Below are 15,379 nucleotides of genomic sequence, written 5' to 3' on the forward strand. Positions count from 1 at the left end.
AGGAAGAAGAGACCAACTCTTGAAAGTTGTCCTCTGACCTCCACACATGTGAGTTTCGGCATTCTAGTATTGGAGCACACACTCACATAAATAAATAGAAAACTTGAATAAAACGATGAGGGATTATCATCTATTAGCAACAGTTGTACAATGGTGGTCTCTCCTACTCAGCACATTTGAGAAATACAGAACATTTTACTAATATTCAGGGCCAATTGTGTGAGAAACATTTTTAAAAGATTTATTCATTGTTACTATTTTTTTTATTTTTTGAGACAGGGTTTCTCCGTGTAGCCCTGGCTGTGCTGGAACTGGACCTGTAGACCAGGTTGGCTTTGAACTCAGAGATCCATTTGCCTCTGCCTTCAAGTGCTGTGATTAAAGGCGTGTGCCACCACCATCAGGCTATTTTTTAAAGATTTATTTATTATGTATTCAGCGTTCTCCTGCATGTGTGTCTACAGGCCAGAAAAGGGCACCAAATATCATTACAGATGGTTGTGAGCCACCATGTGGTTGCTGGGAATTGAACTCAGGACCTCTGGAAGAGCAGACAGTGCTCTTAACTGCTGACCCATCTCTCCAGGCCCCAGGCTATTTTTTTTTTATTTAATTAGGTGTATATGTGTGCCTGTGAGTGAATAAATGCATGTCAGTATAGTGCCCACTGAGACCAGAAGAGGGCGTAGGATCCCCTAGAGCTGGAATTGTGAATGCCTTCCTGACTTGGGTGCTGGGCCCCTAACTCCAGGCCTATGTAAGAGCAATATGTACTCTTAACTGCTAAGACATCTCCCCAGCCCCAAGATGAACATTTTGAATGTTAACACAAAACATACTTTACAATTATTTGCAACCTAAACTCTCCCATAACTTCTGGGCATGATGGAGATGTCTTTAATGCCAGCACTGAGTCAAGGATCTCAGTGAATTCAAGGTCAACATGGTCTACACAGTGAGATCCCGTATCAAACCAAAACCAAACCAACTCTCCCATAAGTGAAAAATCCAAACCAGTTCTGTTGAGCAAGTGGCTATTTAGAAGGAGCTTTGGCTTTGACTCAATTTCACGGTTGGACAATGTTAGGATTAGACCTCAAACCTGGGACAAACAGCTGAGGTGCCTATGTAACACATCAAAGTGGACCTGGACACCAGGTTCTCCCAGCATTTCTCAGTCCCTACTTGTTATAGGCTATGGCTGGCATACTCCAGACTGGACTGCTCTTCCCACAGCTGCCCTTCCCCATATAACCCAGCCCTTTTGGCTATACCAGTCTCTTGAACCAGGATACCCCTCTTGGTTGGCAATTCCTCTCTCCATTCCCCTCTCGTCACATGGCCCAGCTCAGTCTGGTCATGTGCACTGTGGACTCTTCCAGATGTCCCTGCCTCTGGCTATGCTCTTCCTTTTATCTACAATAAAGCCTCTCCTCCACCATTCCTAGGAGCAGTCGTGATCTTTTTAAAAAGACTTATTTATTCATGTATTTTATGTATATGTGTGCTCTGTCTTCATGCACATAGAAGAAAGAATCAGATCTCATTACAGATGGTTGTGAGCCATCATGTGGTTGCTGGGAATTGAACTCAGGACCTCTGGAAGAACAGTCAAGTGCTCTTAACCCCTGAGCCATCTCTCTAGCCCCCACGTCATTATTATTATTATTATCATCATTATCATTATTATTATTATTTTCGTTCAGATACCTCAGGCCAGAAATAAACCTCTGTCTACAAAGAGTTCAGTTTGAAACAGGAGCATAGATCAGTAGTAGGGCTGTTGCCCAGCATACCTGAGACCTAAGATTCAATTCATAGCACCCCGGCCCCAAACAAAAGCCCTCACATATCTAATGGTGCGCTGGTCACTCAATTTAACGGTTGAGGAATGCACAGATGCACACATGTGTGTAAACCAAAAGAGACGAAGGTCACCTATCACAACTTTTTACTCAAAGTCTCAAACTGTCAGTGCAGTCAGATAGCAGAGAGAAACAGAACCCAACCTCTGATATTCCTCATGAAATAGGATTAATCAGAATCTGATGCGCTATTATCCATGATTATTTTTAACACTTGGGATAGGGCCAGCGCCAGAAGCTCCTCACAATCTGAGTGAGCCAGGTGTCCCCAGGGCCTCAGCGTGAACCAGCTTTGCAGCACAGAGAACCAGCACAACCGCGCAGGCGCTGCCTCGGTCAGGCGTCCGTGGAGATGGACCCGAAAGTCCTGACGCATGCGTATTTCACGAAGCCGAGGGCACCCGAGATTGGGCGGGGCTAGCTCAGAGTGCGCCTGCGCACTGCTCTCTGTCGCTGAGTGAGCTGCAGTCTCTAGAGCACCAAGGTGTTTCGGTCGCCTGCGGCCAACCTCGCCCGCAAACGCGGTGTTGTTGGGCTGCATCCCGAGCGGGGACATTGGTGGAGCACGGGACGCGGTCACCATGCCGGTGAGGACCGCCGCTGGGGCTCCGACTCATCGTGGCGGCCCTGCTCGGGGGCGCGGCCGTTGCCATAGAAGCGCGCGGCGGGCGGGCGGGCGGGGCAGGGCGGCGGGGCCGCGAGGCCTGGGCGGGGAAGGGCGTCAGGGCGGCGGGGCTGGGGTCCTGCGCGCACCGGGGCCACCCGGGACCCGCCCTGTCATCCCACTGCGTGCTGCATCTTGCCGGGCTCGCGCTGCTCGACAGAAAAGCGCCGCCGCCCGGCAGCCGGGGCTTGGTGACTGCGCGCAGCCGCGAGGGTCGTGCGGATGCCCGAGACCCCAGAGTCCACTTTCGGTCCCCGACTCCCCTGGTTGTAAGCTGTCATTCCTCTCGGGCGCCTTAGCTTATGCAAAATGTAACCCGTAGATGTCTTTGTGTGAGTACGCGGTGGCGATTTGGTTATCTTCTAAATTTTCTCGGATTGTTATCGTGCCATAATAAGGGGGTGGTTGTTAAGTCTCATCATTGGAGAAGACTTGAGCCCTGGAAGGTTATTTATTGGTTATGAGACCTTCAACAGCTATTCAAATAGTCTGGATCCTTAGTTTCCACACAAACTTCTTGTGGTTTTTATCAGGGCGAAATAAAATAATGCACAGGACACTTGAAGGACAGGGGTTGGTATTCAGTACAAAATGCTCAGTGGTTTTTTCTTTTTCTTTTTCTTTTTGGGTTTTCAAGACAGCGTTTCTCGCCTTGACTGCCCTGGAACTCATTCTGTAGACAGAGATCTGCCTACCTCTGCCTCCTGAGCATTGGGATAAAATTCGTGTGCTACCAGCGCCCAGCTCAGTGTTTGTTTCTATTTATTTCTTTCACTGCATTTGTAGCACGAATAAATAAAAGACCCAGAGACAGATATTGGGGTCCAACCTGAAGATCATGGAGGCAGATCAGGGAAGTAAAGCAGGCAAGCTACCAGAGAGCTCTCATCTCTAAAAGGGCTGGAGCATTCCTATTCTTTTTTTTTTTTTTTTTTTTTTTTTTTTTTTTTTTTTTGGTTTTTCAAGACAGAGTTTCTCTGTGGCTTTGGAGGCTGTCCTGGAACTCGCTCTGTAGACCAGGCTGGCCTCGAACTCACAGAGATCCGCCTGCCTCTGCCTCCCGAGTGCTGGGATTAAAGGCGTGTGCCACCAACGCCCGGCTGCATTCCTATTCTTAAAGGTGCTGGAGAATGATGCCTCCTGTCTTCAGTGTGGCTGGAGAATGAATGCTGATCAGGAGACCTTGCTCCTGTCTTATATACCTCCCTAGTGCTGGAACTAAAGGTCTGTGACCCCAGGTGCTGATAACATCCTTGTGTGAGTTATTTCTCTTTAGGACTGGATCAATCTTGTGTAGATCTGGATGGTCTTGGACTCAGAGATCCGTCTATCTCTTAATCCTAAATCCTAGGATTAAAGGTGTGTACTTACCACCACCTCCTATTTTCTGGCTGCTAGGATTAAAAGTGTGTGCCTGAGGCGGATTTCTGTGAGTTCGAGGCCAGCCTGGTCTACAGAGCGAGTTCCAGGACAGCCTCCAAAGCCACAGAGAAACCCTGTCTCGAAAAACCAAAAAAAAAAAAAGTGTGTGCCTGTCTTCCATGGCTTGTGGCTGACTTTGCTTTCTGAATCCTCAAACAAGCTTTAATAAATCATAAATAATATATAACCACAGGTATTAATTCAATAATACTCGCCACCAGCTGTATATATGCTAACCATGTAAGTAGTAGGGTTTGGTTGAGCAAAACTTGCAGGCATTTTTTAAATTTAATTTTATGTGTACAAGTGTTTGCCTGAATGCATGTATGTACACCACGAGCCCCAGGAAGGCAGAAGAGGACATGTGACTCTCTTGGAACTAGAGTTATAAGCAGTGGTGAGCTGCCACGTGCATGTTGGAAACTCCAACCTAGGTCCTCTGCAAGAATAGCAAGTGCTCTTAACCACTGAGCCATGTCTCCAGCCCCATTTGCCAAGTTTTTGACTTTGGAGAAAGAGAAGCTTGCCTTTTGAGGCAGAGGTGAAAACCATGCATACTGACAGAGAAGACAGTCTTAATAAATGAAGTGGATGAGTGGCATATGACAGGAATAGGCTCTGGTGAGTTGGAAAATGCTGCCATGAAAGAATGTTGGCCTACAGATACAGATCTACTTTTGTTTTCAAAAGACTTAAATTGCAGCCTGGTGGTGGTGGTGCACCCCTTTAATCCCAGCACTCAAGAGGTAGAGGCAGGTAGATCTCTGTGAGTTCGAGGGCAGCCTGATCTACAGAGTGAGTTCCAGAACAGCCAGGGCTGTTACACAGAGAAACCCTGTCTCAGAAAACTGAAAACCTAAAATAAAATAATAAATACAGACTAAAAAATAAAGTAAAAAATAGAGAATTCAAGGCTTTCCTTGGCATATAGTGAGTTCCAGATTGCCCTGTATAATGAGACCCTGTATAGAACAAAACAAAAATAATTTAAGCCAAATAAAAACTTTATGGGCTGAATTCAAACCCCTGACTAGTTGTTGAAACTCGGGTGAAGATAGAATGTCAGACATCAATCAAGGAGCAAACAAGAGTAAATCTGTATCCTTGAAAATCAGGATGTGCTCTCAGTGGGGAAAGAAAAAAGGCATTTGACCTAGTCAGAGAAGTGTTCCCAAAGGAGGTGGCTGCTGAGCTGAAAACTGAAGGATAAGTAGATATTATCTAAGTGAAGAAGGACTCCAGGAAAAGATCAGGAAACCCAGGGTGTTTGGGCTGAGGGAGGCAGAATATTTCTCGAAACCTAGAGACCTTTCTATACTGCCGTAACATTTTTTATTTTGGGCTTGTCATCTGTGGGGAAGTTTTATATTGGAGAGTATCATGATTTGATTTGTGTTTACACCATCATGTAGGAGGACAGATTGAAGGGCAGCTTAATTAGATGCAGGAGCATAGTTAGGAGACTGTAATGCAGGGCCCAGGTGATGGGATTTACCTTAGGGTGATGAAGGCTGACTTGGAGAGAAGCATATTGATAGTAATAGGACTGTTTTGATTTAGTTTCTTAGTCATGTAAAATTTTGAAAATCAAAACTTTATACAAACATTCATTAGACATTTTTCCTTATGTCATTGGCTTCTCTGTCCTTAACTTACTGTTGTCTTCTGTAGAGACAGTAAGTCATATATGGGTGTTTCATATGATAAAAATTTTACAAATGCATTCTAGAAAATGAAAATAGATGTTGTAGGAGAGCAAAGGACCTCATACATTGTTGGTTTGTTTTGAGACAGGGTCTCACTGTATTATATAGGCTGGTCTCAAACTCACAGAGATCCGCAGGCCTCTGCCTCCTGGAGTGCTGGGATCAAAGGTGTGCATTATAGTGCCTAGCTTGACCTCTCAACGTTCTTGATAAAGCTTGTCAACCATGTTCACATGTGCTTTTTTACAGGCAGGAAATTCAGAGGATGTCAGGGACTGTTGAGCCAATGTCATGTATACTAGTTCATTTTCTGCGTTTGAAACATTTACTGCAGATGTAAACTAGAGTTTTCTCTCCTCTCTTTTGTATTGTAAAAGAAATTTCCTTTTTGCATCCTTTCTGTATCCTTTTTCAATGATAAATTTGGGGCAATATTAATGTTCATTTCATTCTTTGTAAACATTGTCTCCACCAGATCAATAAATCCGAGAAGCCAGAAAGCTGCGATAATGTCAAGGTCGTTGTTAGGTGTCGGCCCCTCAATGAAAGAGAGAAATCAATGTGCTATAGACAGGCCGTCAGCGTGGATGAGATGAGGGGAACTATCACCGTCCATAAGATTGATTCATCCAACGAGCCTCCAAAGACGTTTACTTTTGATACTGTGTTTGGACCAGAAAGTAAACAACTTGATGTATATAACTTAACTGCAAGACCTATTATTGATTCTGTTCTGGAAGGCTACAATGGTGAGTGAATATGCAGCTTGCTTAAAAAAAAACAACAAAACTTTATTGTTGTAAAAGTAATGCCCCGTAAGATAAGTAGTTTACCTCTTACAAGGACAGCTTGATGAGTTATGGTAAACATATACAGCTGTTAGACCTCACAGCACTGTTTAGAACCCTAATGTCATCCTTAAACATTCCTTTCCACTATTCTTGCAACCCCCCACCCTGCATAGCCCCATAGTTTTCTCTTTTTGAAATTTCATTTAAGTGACGTCATAAAATGCCATCTTTTATTTTTTATTTTTATTTTACGTGTGTGTGTATCTTGGCTACGTGTAGGTCTGTGCTTGCACCACATTCGTGCAGTGCTAATTGAAGTCAGAAAGGGGCTGTCATTCCTGGGACTGGAGTTAAAGATGGTTGTGAGCCACTGTGCAGGTGCTGAGAATTCAACCTGGGTGCAGACAGGGTTTCTCTGTGTAATAATGCTGGTTGTCCTGGAACTGGATAGCAAGTTTGTAGACCAGGTTGGCCTCTAACTCAAAATTCTGCCTGCCTCTTTCTCCTGAATGCTGGGGTTAAAGGTGTTTGTCATCTCCCACACCCCACCCCACCCTGGGCTAAAATTTTCTTTTCTTTTCTTGTCTTTTTTGACACAGCATTTCTCTGTGGCTTTGGAGGCTGTCCTGGAACTAGCTCTTGTAGACCAGGCTGGTCTCGAACTCACAGAGATCCACCTGCCTCCTGAGTGCTGGTATTAAAGACGTGCACCACCACCACCACCACCACCACCACCACCACCCAGCAAAATGCTTTATTGTAAAATTATGTTTTCTTCTCTTTGTGTAATGTTTTTGAAGTTTACCTGTCTTTGCATATTATCAGTACTTTGTGACTTAATGACGAAAAAATGATTCTTTTAAATGTGTATGAATGAGTGCTTGTATGTGTACCATGTGCGTGTCTGGTGCCCTAAGAGGGCATCAGACTTGTGAGCCACTATGTGGATTCTAGGAGTAGAACATAGGTCCTCTAGAAGAGCAGCAAGGGCTTTTAAACCACTGAGCCGTCTCCAGCACCTACCCTATTTTATGGTGCACGTGCACATGTGTGTTTTGGTTTGGTTTTTTAAGACAGGGTTTCTCTCTCTAGCCCTGGCTGTTCTCTGTAGACCAGGCTGATCAGAAATCTTCCTGTCTTCCTACCTCTGCCTCCCCAGTGCTAGAATTAAAGGCTTTCACCACCATGTGTGGCTTATCTTGTGATTTTTTTTATACTACTGAATTGTGTTTCTTTATTGAGACAGGGTCTCATATAGCCCGGGTTGACCTTGAATTTGTTAGTAGTTGAGGGTAGACTCAAACTCCTTCCTGACTCTCCAGCCTCCAGCTCTCTGGGTTGCATTTTATTGTATGTATGTAACACATTCTGTCCATTTGCCAGTTGATGGAAATAATAGCCTTTGCTAAGATAAATAATGTGCCTATATGTTTTTTTTATAAAGATGTAAAGTCTGTCTTGGGTAGATCTCTGAAATTGGATTGTCAATGGTAAGCACACATACAGATATAAATATGTATATATGGATACCCCAGTACTCCAGCATTGTTTGATGGTGGTGGTATGTGCCTTTAAGTCCAGCACTTGGGGGCAGAGGCAGGCAGACATCTGAGTTTTTGGCTAGCCTGATCTACAAAGCAAGTTCCAGGAAAGTCAGGGGTACACAGAAAAACCCTGCTCCCCATCCCACCCCCAAAAAACCAAAACAAAGCCAACAAGAAGTTCCTTCTTTTGCTATTGAATTGGCTTCTGGGGGTGGGGAAACATTAAAAATCAATCTACATAACCACGTGTACTTACTTTTGGACTGCTTGTCCTATTCCATGGCCAGTCTGCCTTTTTTTTTTTTTTTTTTTTTTTTTTTTGGTTTTTTGAGACAGGGTTTCTCTGTATTGTTTTGGAGGCTATCCTGGAACTCACTTGGTAAGCCAGGCTTGGTCTTGAACTCACAGAAATCCGCCTGCCTCTGCTTTCCCGAGTGCTGGGATTAAAGGCTTGTGCCACCAACGCCCGGCCGGCCAGTCTACCTTGATAGCAGTAGCTTTGTAGCGCTGTTGAAGTTAGGTAGCAGCTGTGAGATAGCAGCTGTTCTCCAACTTGCTGAGGTTTTTTGTTTGTTTTCAAAATTGTTTTTGCCCTTTGTATTTTCATATAGATTTTATAACCACCTTAGCAGTTTTCATAAAAGACCTTTTGGGATGTTGATCCAGTTGTGTTGAATCGCTGTATTGACACTAAGGAGTCTTTTGTTTCATTACCATGACTGTTTGTTTATGTCTTGCTTAATTAAACTCTCACTTCTTCTAATAGTTTTCATGTTATTCTTATAAGCTTAAAAATTATTTTACTTACTTATGTGAGGATATATGTATAGCAACCAGAAGACAACTTGGAGGAGTCATTTTTTGCCTTCTACAATGGAAATCCCAGGGATCAAACTTAGTTGTCAGATTTGGTGGCAAGTGTCTTACCCACTCAGCCTCTCTCTCGCCCACTTCTCAGCATCCTATTGTAAATAGAATTGTGTGCATAATTTTACCTTGTGATTAAGTATTGTTGATATAGAGAAATGTGACAGACGGTGGTGGTGGACACCTTTAATCCCAGCACTCAGGAGGCAAAGGCAGGTGGATCTATCTGAGTTTGAGGCCAGCCTGGTCTACAGAGTGATTTCCAGGATAGCCAAAGCTACAGAAAGAAACCCTGTCTCAGAAAAAAACAAAACAAAAATACATGTGTATACTTCTGTATACAGATATATCTCTGTGTGTATATATATCTGTATACAAGTATGCATTTGGGTTTTTGGTTTTGTTTTGTTTTGTTTTGTTTTTCGAGACAGGGTTTCTCTGTATTGCTTTGGAGGCTGTCCTGGAACTCGCTCTGAAGATCAGGCTGGCCTCGGACTCACAGAGATCCCCCTGCCTCTGCCTCCCGAGTGCTGGGATTAAAGGCGTGCGCCACTAACTCTCAGCAAGTATTTGGTTTTTAGGTATTCTTATTAAGAGACAGCTGAAGTGACATAAACCCTCTCATCATTTTATAATGTGGGATTCGTGGGTTTTCAGTGGATCACAGTGTTCCTAGACTGTTTCCAGCTACCCGAGAAGGACTTTGCAAATACTTGCTGAGAGTTAGTGGCGCACGCCTTTAATCCCAGCACTCGGGAGGCAGAGGCAGGGGGATGGATCTCTGTGAGTCCGAGGCCAGCCTGATCTTCAGAGCGAGTTCCAGTACAGCCTCCAAAACAATACAGAGAAACACTGTCTCGGAGAAAAAAAAAAAAAAAGAACTGCCAAATGCTATTTCATAGTGACATCACCATTTCGTATTCATACCAGCAATGTGAGCATTCCAGTTTCTCCATGTCCTTGCCAGCATGTTACTGTCATTTTGGTTAGCATTGGCCTAATGGCACAAAGTGCTGTCTCATGACTTGCAGTTGATTTTATATATTGATTTCATATATTTAGCAAGGTTGTATCCTACAACTTAGTAATTCTAGTTGATTTTTAGTGCTTACCCCTGGGGTGGGGGATGGAGATCAAATTCAGACCCTTATACTTAAAAAAAAAAAGATTCTCTAGGATTTTCTATATGCATAATTATATTGTCTGCCAGTAAAGACAGTTTTTACTTTTCTTTTCAACCTTTTGTCTTTAATTTCGTTTTGTTGCCTGATAACCCTGGGCAGAAACTCCAATAAATGTTGAGCACAATTGGAGAGGGTGAACATTGTTGTCTTCTCTTGATCTTGGGGAAGATGTACTCATTCTTTGACTGGGGAGCCTTGTGTTAGCTGTGGATTTTTCACAAATATTCTCGGTCAGATTGAGGACTTGCCTTTCTTCTAGTTCAGTTTGTTGACAGGTTTGTTTTGCTTTGTCTCTCTCTCTTACAGGAATGTATATTGCAGTTTTTCAAATGCAGTTTCCTTTTTTAAAGTTTGCTACTAAGTTTTTATGAGTGAAGCCAGCTTTGTCATTTGTCATGAAATATTGTTCTTTTCAAATACTGTTAGGTTTGATTTGCCAAGTTTTTATTTGAAAATTTTACACCTGTGTTCATGAAGGATTTAAAAACACCGTTTTGGGAAATGTCTTTCCTAGTTTGAGTATCAGAATAATGCTAATTTTCTTAAAAGATTCATTTTTAAATTTTGTATGTGGGGTGGGGTATATGCTGGAAGAGTTATAGGTGGCTGTAAACCGCATAGCATGGATGCTGGGAATGGAACTTGGATCCTCTGCAAGATCAGTGCTCTTAACCCCTGGGCCATCCCTCTAGCCTCTAGCTCTAGTTTGATATAATAAATTACAGGTTCTCCCCATTGCAAACTTCTAGGGGAATTTGTGTAAAATTAACATTATTCCTTTCCTTTGGGCGCTGAAGTACTCATCCATGCTGAAGCTGGGTGTGGCCCTCTCTGTGGGAAGGCTGATAAACTCTTCTGATGCAGTTATTGGATGGGCCCATGACCACTCAGGTTCTCCCTGGTTCTCAGTGAGCTTCGCTAATTTGCCTTTTATGGAATTTGTATTTGCAGTTGTCATTTCAATCAGGAAGTTGTTTCTCATCTCTTGTAGCTCTGGGTCTTAGAATGTGGTGCAAACCTTTCTAGTCCCCACATGGTGATTTGTGTCTTCTTTGTCCTGACTAGTTGACTGGAGATTTATACTTGGGGTAGTTTTCACTTTTCCTATATTGCTTCATGTTTTCTACCTGATTTCTGTTCAGATCTTAATTGCTCCCTTTGGATTTAATTTTCTCTTGCTCGCTCTCTCTCTCTCTCTCTCTCTCTCTCTCTCTCTCTCTCTCTCTCTCTCTCTCTCTCTTTCTTTTTTTTTTTTTTTTTTTTGCCTTTTTGTTGCTGTTTGTTGGAAACAGAGTCTGTCTGTGTAGCTCTGGCTGTCCTAGAACTCACTCTGTCCGCCAGCCTGGCCTGGGACTCAGAAGTTCTTCTGCTTCTGCCTCCGGAGTGCTGGATTAAAGGCATGAGCCACTATATCCAGCCTGTTTTCTTAAGGTGGGAACTGAGGTCGCTGTTTTAGTTGGTTCACCCTTCTAATATAGGAGTTTAGTGATGTATCCGTCCCTCACATAACTGCTCTAGTGTCATCTAAAAGTCTTTGATATGCAGATCATGTTTTCACTTGTATGCATTTCAGAGTGCTTTCTATTCTGTGTGTGTGTGCAAGCACATGTTTATGTGTCTGCACCTTCATGTTTGTGCGGAGTCCATGCATGCCACATGTGTGCAATGACCAGAGGTCAGCCTTGAGTGTTGTTCCTCAGGAGGGATCGTCCTTGTTTTTAAGATGCGGACCTGGGTTGGCTAGCTAGTGAGCCCCAGGATCCTCCACAGTGTTGGAGTCCAAGCACGTCGCCACCTCTGGCTTTTGATGTCGTGATTGAACTTAGGTTCCTGTGCCTGTGTGACAAGCACTTTACCCGTCGAATCATCCATCTCCCAGATCATTGATTCTTTTAATACTTTATTTATATTTAGTTGAGATATTTTGTGGTTTTTCCAGCGGTTTTCTGTTGATTCTACACTAATTTAATTTTAGCTAGTGTTGTGTGATAAAGATTAATTAAAGTAACACTTGAAGCTAGTGAGCATACTTTTGTGATTTGAATCTTACTGGGTTTATTGAGACTTTTTTCTTCCCTGGAATGTAATTTATTGTTAAATGTTTTGTGTATTCTTGAAAGGCTGTGCGTTCTGCTGTTGAGGCAGGGGTGTTCTCTTAACATTTACTAGTCAGTTGGTTTGCTACATTGTTCCCCTCTTCTGTCTCTTTGGTCTGTGAGTCACTGAGAAGTCTCTGAGTATGTTTTCTGATTTGCCTTTTGTTGTTGTTGTTGTTAAGCAGGGTTTCACTAGGAACCTTTGGTTGGGCGCTGGGATTAAACAGGTGAACTACTCTGCTGGACTTCCTACTTTTTGTTCTTTCCTTTTCTTATATTTTGGAGCTCTGTGAGAAGATGCATGAATGCTTAGGATTTTTTGCCATCTTGGTGACTTTTTTTATTGTGAAACTGTTCTTTCTGTTTTGGTGTTTTGTTTTTTTCTGCCCCAGGGGTTCATGCTTGCCAGGCAAGTGCTGTACCACTAAGCTACATCGTTTACCCTGTGAAATCATCCCCCTTACTCTTTGCTCTGGAATTGGCTATGTCATTCTGGTTGCTAGCATGGTGTGTTCTTTCTCTATCCTTTTAATCCATTTGTGTTTTCTAAAAAGTGTACATGTGTGTGTCTGTGTCTCTGCGTGTGTCTGTGTCTCTGTGTGTGTGTCAGAGAGAGAGAAAGAGAAAAGGGAGGAGGGGGGCATGTGTGTGGCCACAAGGCTTGTGTGGAAGCCAGAGGACATCTCTGTGGAGTTGGTTTCTTCTTTCACTGTCACAGTGGGGCCGGGTTCAGGCTCAGGTGGCCAGATCAGCATGGCAAGTGCCTCCTTCCCACAGAACCACTCAGTGTCCTTAAAGTGTCGTTCTGATAGGGAGCTGCAGGGGGGCCTGCCCCACCAGTATCCGTGTGTCTTTCTCCTCAGGGGCCTTGAAGACTTTTTCCTTTATTGTTGGTTTCATTTTATTTGATTGTTGTATGCTTTGTTGGGTCTTTCTTTGTGTTAATGGTATTAAACTTTTTGGATTTGTAGATTACAGATTGCATCCATTGTGGGAACTTTTCTGCTGTTCTTTCTTCATATATTCTTAGTCCTTGTCCTCAAATCTTTTGGAAACTCCAGAGATATGTAGGAGCGTTGAAAGTGTCCTGCGGCTGCCTGATGCTCTGCTCCATTTTGGTTTTCCGTCTTCCCTGTTTTGCTTGTATGATTATGTTTTCTAGTGCACTGATCCACTCTGTGATGCCTCGTTTGCCCTTAGCACTCTGACTGCACTTCCCATCCCCCACACTGTCGTCTGTGTGCCAAGATGCCTGGGCTCTTCATGTCTCACATCCGTATCTCTAGCCCTGTTGAGCGCTTGGGCACTAATTCTGGCCATTCTCACTTTGACTTGGTTTTAGTTGACTGATCTGTTTTCTTTTCTGTTTTTATTATAAAATATTCTTTTTTTAAAAAAGATTTATTTATTTTATATATGAGTGCTCTATCTGCATGCACAATTTTATGCCAGAAGAGGGCATCAGATCCCACTATAGCTACCTTGTGGTTGCTGCAAATTGAACTCAGGACCTCTGGAAGAGTAGCCAGTCCTCTTAACTGCTGATCGGTCTCTCCAGCTTTGACTGATTTCTTTAATAGACCATATCATTTTGCTCTTTTGTAGATGTGGTAATTTCTGGTTGGATGCTAGACAGTGTGAATTTTACCATTAATTCTTGGTCTTTTTTAGTTCTATAAACATTTTGTTCTCAGAGCAAACTTGAAAACCAGTTTGATCCTTTTAGGGAGACATGTTCTCATTCTCTCTTCTTTTTCCCTCACCCACCCCCTCCTTCCCCTTCCTTTCTTTCTTGGTTTGGAGTCACAGTCTCACGTAGCCTAGGTTGACCTCGAACTTGGCCATACATGTAGCTCAGAATGATCTTGAGTCCTCCTTTTCCTGCCTCCCAACTTCTGGTATTTTAGACATGTACCTCCATGCCTAGTTTCAGATCTCTTTCTAGATTGGCTAATAAAGACCAGAACAGTGCTTCATCCTTCTTCACAGATGGTAAGATCCTTCTATGTATTGTACTAAACATCCTGAGAATTGTGGGGTTTCCAGTCTGTCTGTTCTTGGTTAGTGTGACTGCTGACCATTCTTTCCAGGTTTCCAAGCATGCTTCTCCCACAACCCCATTGGATGGCTTCCTTCCTCCTACTTATATTCTGGTGGGTATTCATACTTGAGCATCCTCTGCCAATGTCCAGAGCTCTCTCTGCATCCCTCTCCCCAGGACACTGCCTCCTTCAGACTTTGGTCACTTGAGTTTCATTTTGGAGTTCTCACAGGAAGTCTGTTCTCTATTTGTGGCCTTCTCTTGTTCTGTGATTTGGATTTGTTGGTCTTTCCTAAGCTCTGTATTGACTTTATTCAACAAGCATTTGCCTGTGTCTGCTGTAGACTGAGGAACTGGGGTGAATAAGGCCCCAGTCTCAATCCTCAGGTGAGGCTGAAGAGGTAGCATAAACTTCCCTCTGTAAGCCCACCCAGGCCCTGGCACCAGGAAGTTTCCTCAGGGCTTTACTTAAGGGCAGGAGCATGGAGACCAGAATTTTGTTTGGTTTTTAAGACAGGGTTTCTCTTTGTAGCTCTGGCTGTCCTAGAACTCACTATGTAGACCAGTCTGGCCTTGAACTCATAGAGATTCACCTGCCTCTGCCTCCTGGGTGCTATGCTAAAGGTATATGCTGGATTAGATTGTTTTTTAATTTAATTGTTTTGAAAACTGTTGCTTTCATTTTTTTCTACTTTCAGTTCTAGTTAGGATGTTTGGTTAATTTAGTCTTATTACTCCATCTTAGTTAGTTTCTTTGTGTGGCTTTGTAGCCTGTCCTGGCACTCACTCTGTAGACCAGGCTGGCCCTGAACTCACAATCTACCTGTCTCTGCCTCCCAAGTGGGATCAAAGGTGTGTGCAACCACCACCCAGCTAGTACTTGACACCTATTGTACATAAGTTGAATGTGTACTAGAATATGTTTTTGTTTTTGAGATAGGGTTTCTCTGTGTAACTCTGGCTGTCCTAGAACTTTAATGCCTCTGAGTGCTGGTATTAAAGGCATGTGTGACCATTTGCCTTTTTTTTTTTTTTTTTTTGAGGCAGTCTTATGACATAGTCCAGGCTACCCTCAAACTTTCAATGATCCTCTCACCTCTTCCTTTCCAGTGCTGGCATTATAGAGGTGTTCCATTGTGCCCAGCTTTAGAATGAAATTTTAGTTCAGGGAGTATGTTATATGACAGTTTCAACAGCTT

At 43.2% G+C, this 15,379-nt stretch overlaps 1 protein-coding gene across 6 annotated transcripts in view; it reads left to right on the top strand.

Annotated features, from left to right (window-relative positions):
* The first annotated feature begins 2,293 nt into the window (after positions 1 to 2,293).
* Kif3a (kinesin family member 3A) overlaps positions 2,294 to 15,379 on the top strand; it is a 37,600-nt gene continuing 24,514 nt past the window's right edge. For 2 of the 6 annotated variants that reach the window (XM_040748633.1, XM_040748634.1), the window contains exons 1-2: positions 2,667 to 2,861; positions 6,133 to 6,406. In XM_040748633.1, the coding sequence (XP_040604567.1) occupies positions 2,832 to 2,861; positions 6,133 to 6,406 (304 nt within the window). In that variant the 5' untranslated portion in view covers positions 2,667 to 2,831. Of the gene's footprint in view, positions 2,453 to 2,662; positions 2,862 to 6,132; positions 6,407 to 15,379 lie in introns of those variants that run through there. The other 4 variants (XM_005067770.4, XM_040748635.1, XM_040748636.1 and 1 more) reach the window with 4 other exon arrangements.

The sequence above is a fragment of the Mesocricetus auratus genome, unplaced genomic scaffold (genome assembly GCF_017639785.1).
Source record: "Mesocricetus auratus isolate SY011 unplaced genomic scaffold, BCM_Maur_2.0 Super-Scaffold_100007, whole genome shotgun sequence".
In the NCBI taxonomy this organism is placed as follows: Eukaryota; Metazoa; Chordata; class Mammalia; order Rodentia; family Cricetidae; genus Mesocricetus; species Mesocricetus auratus.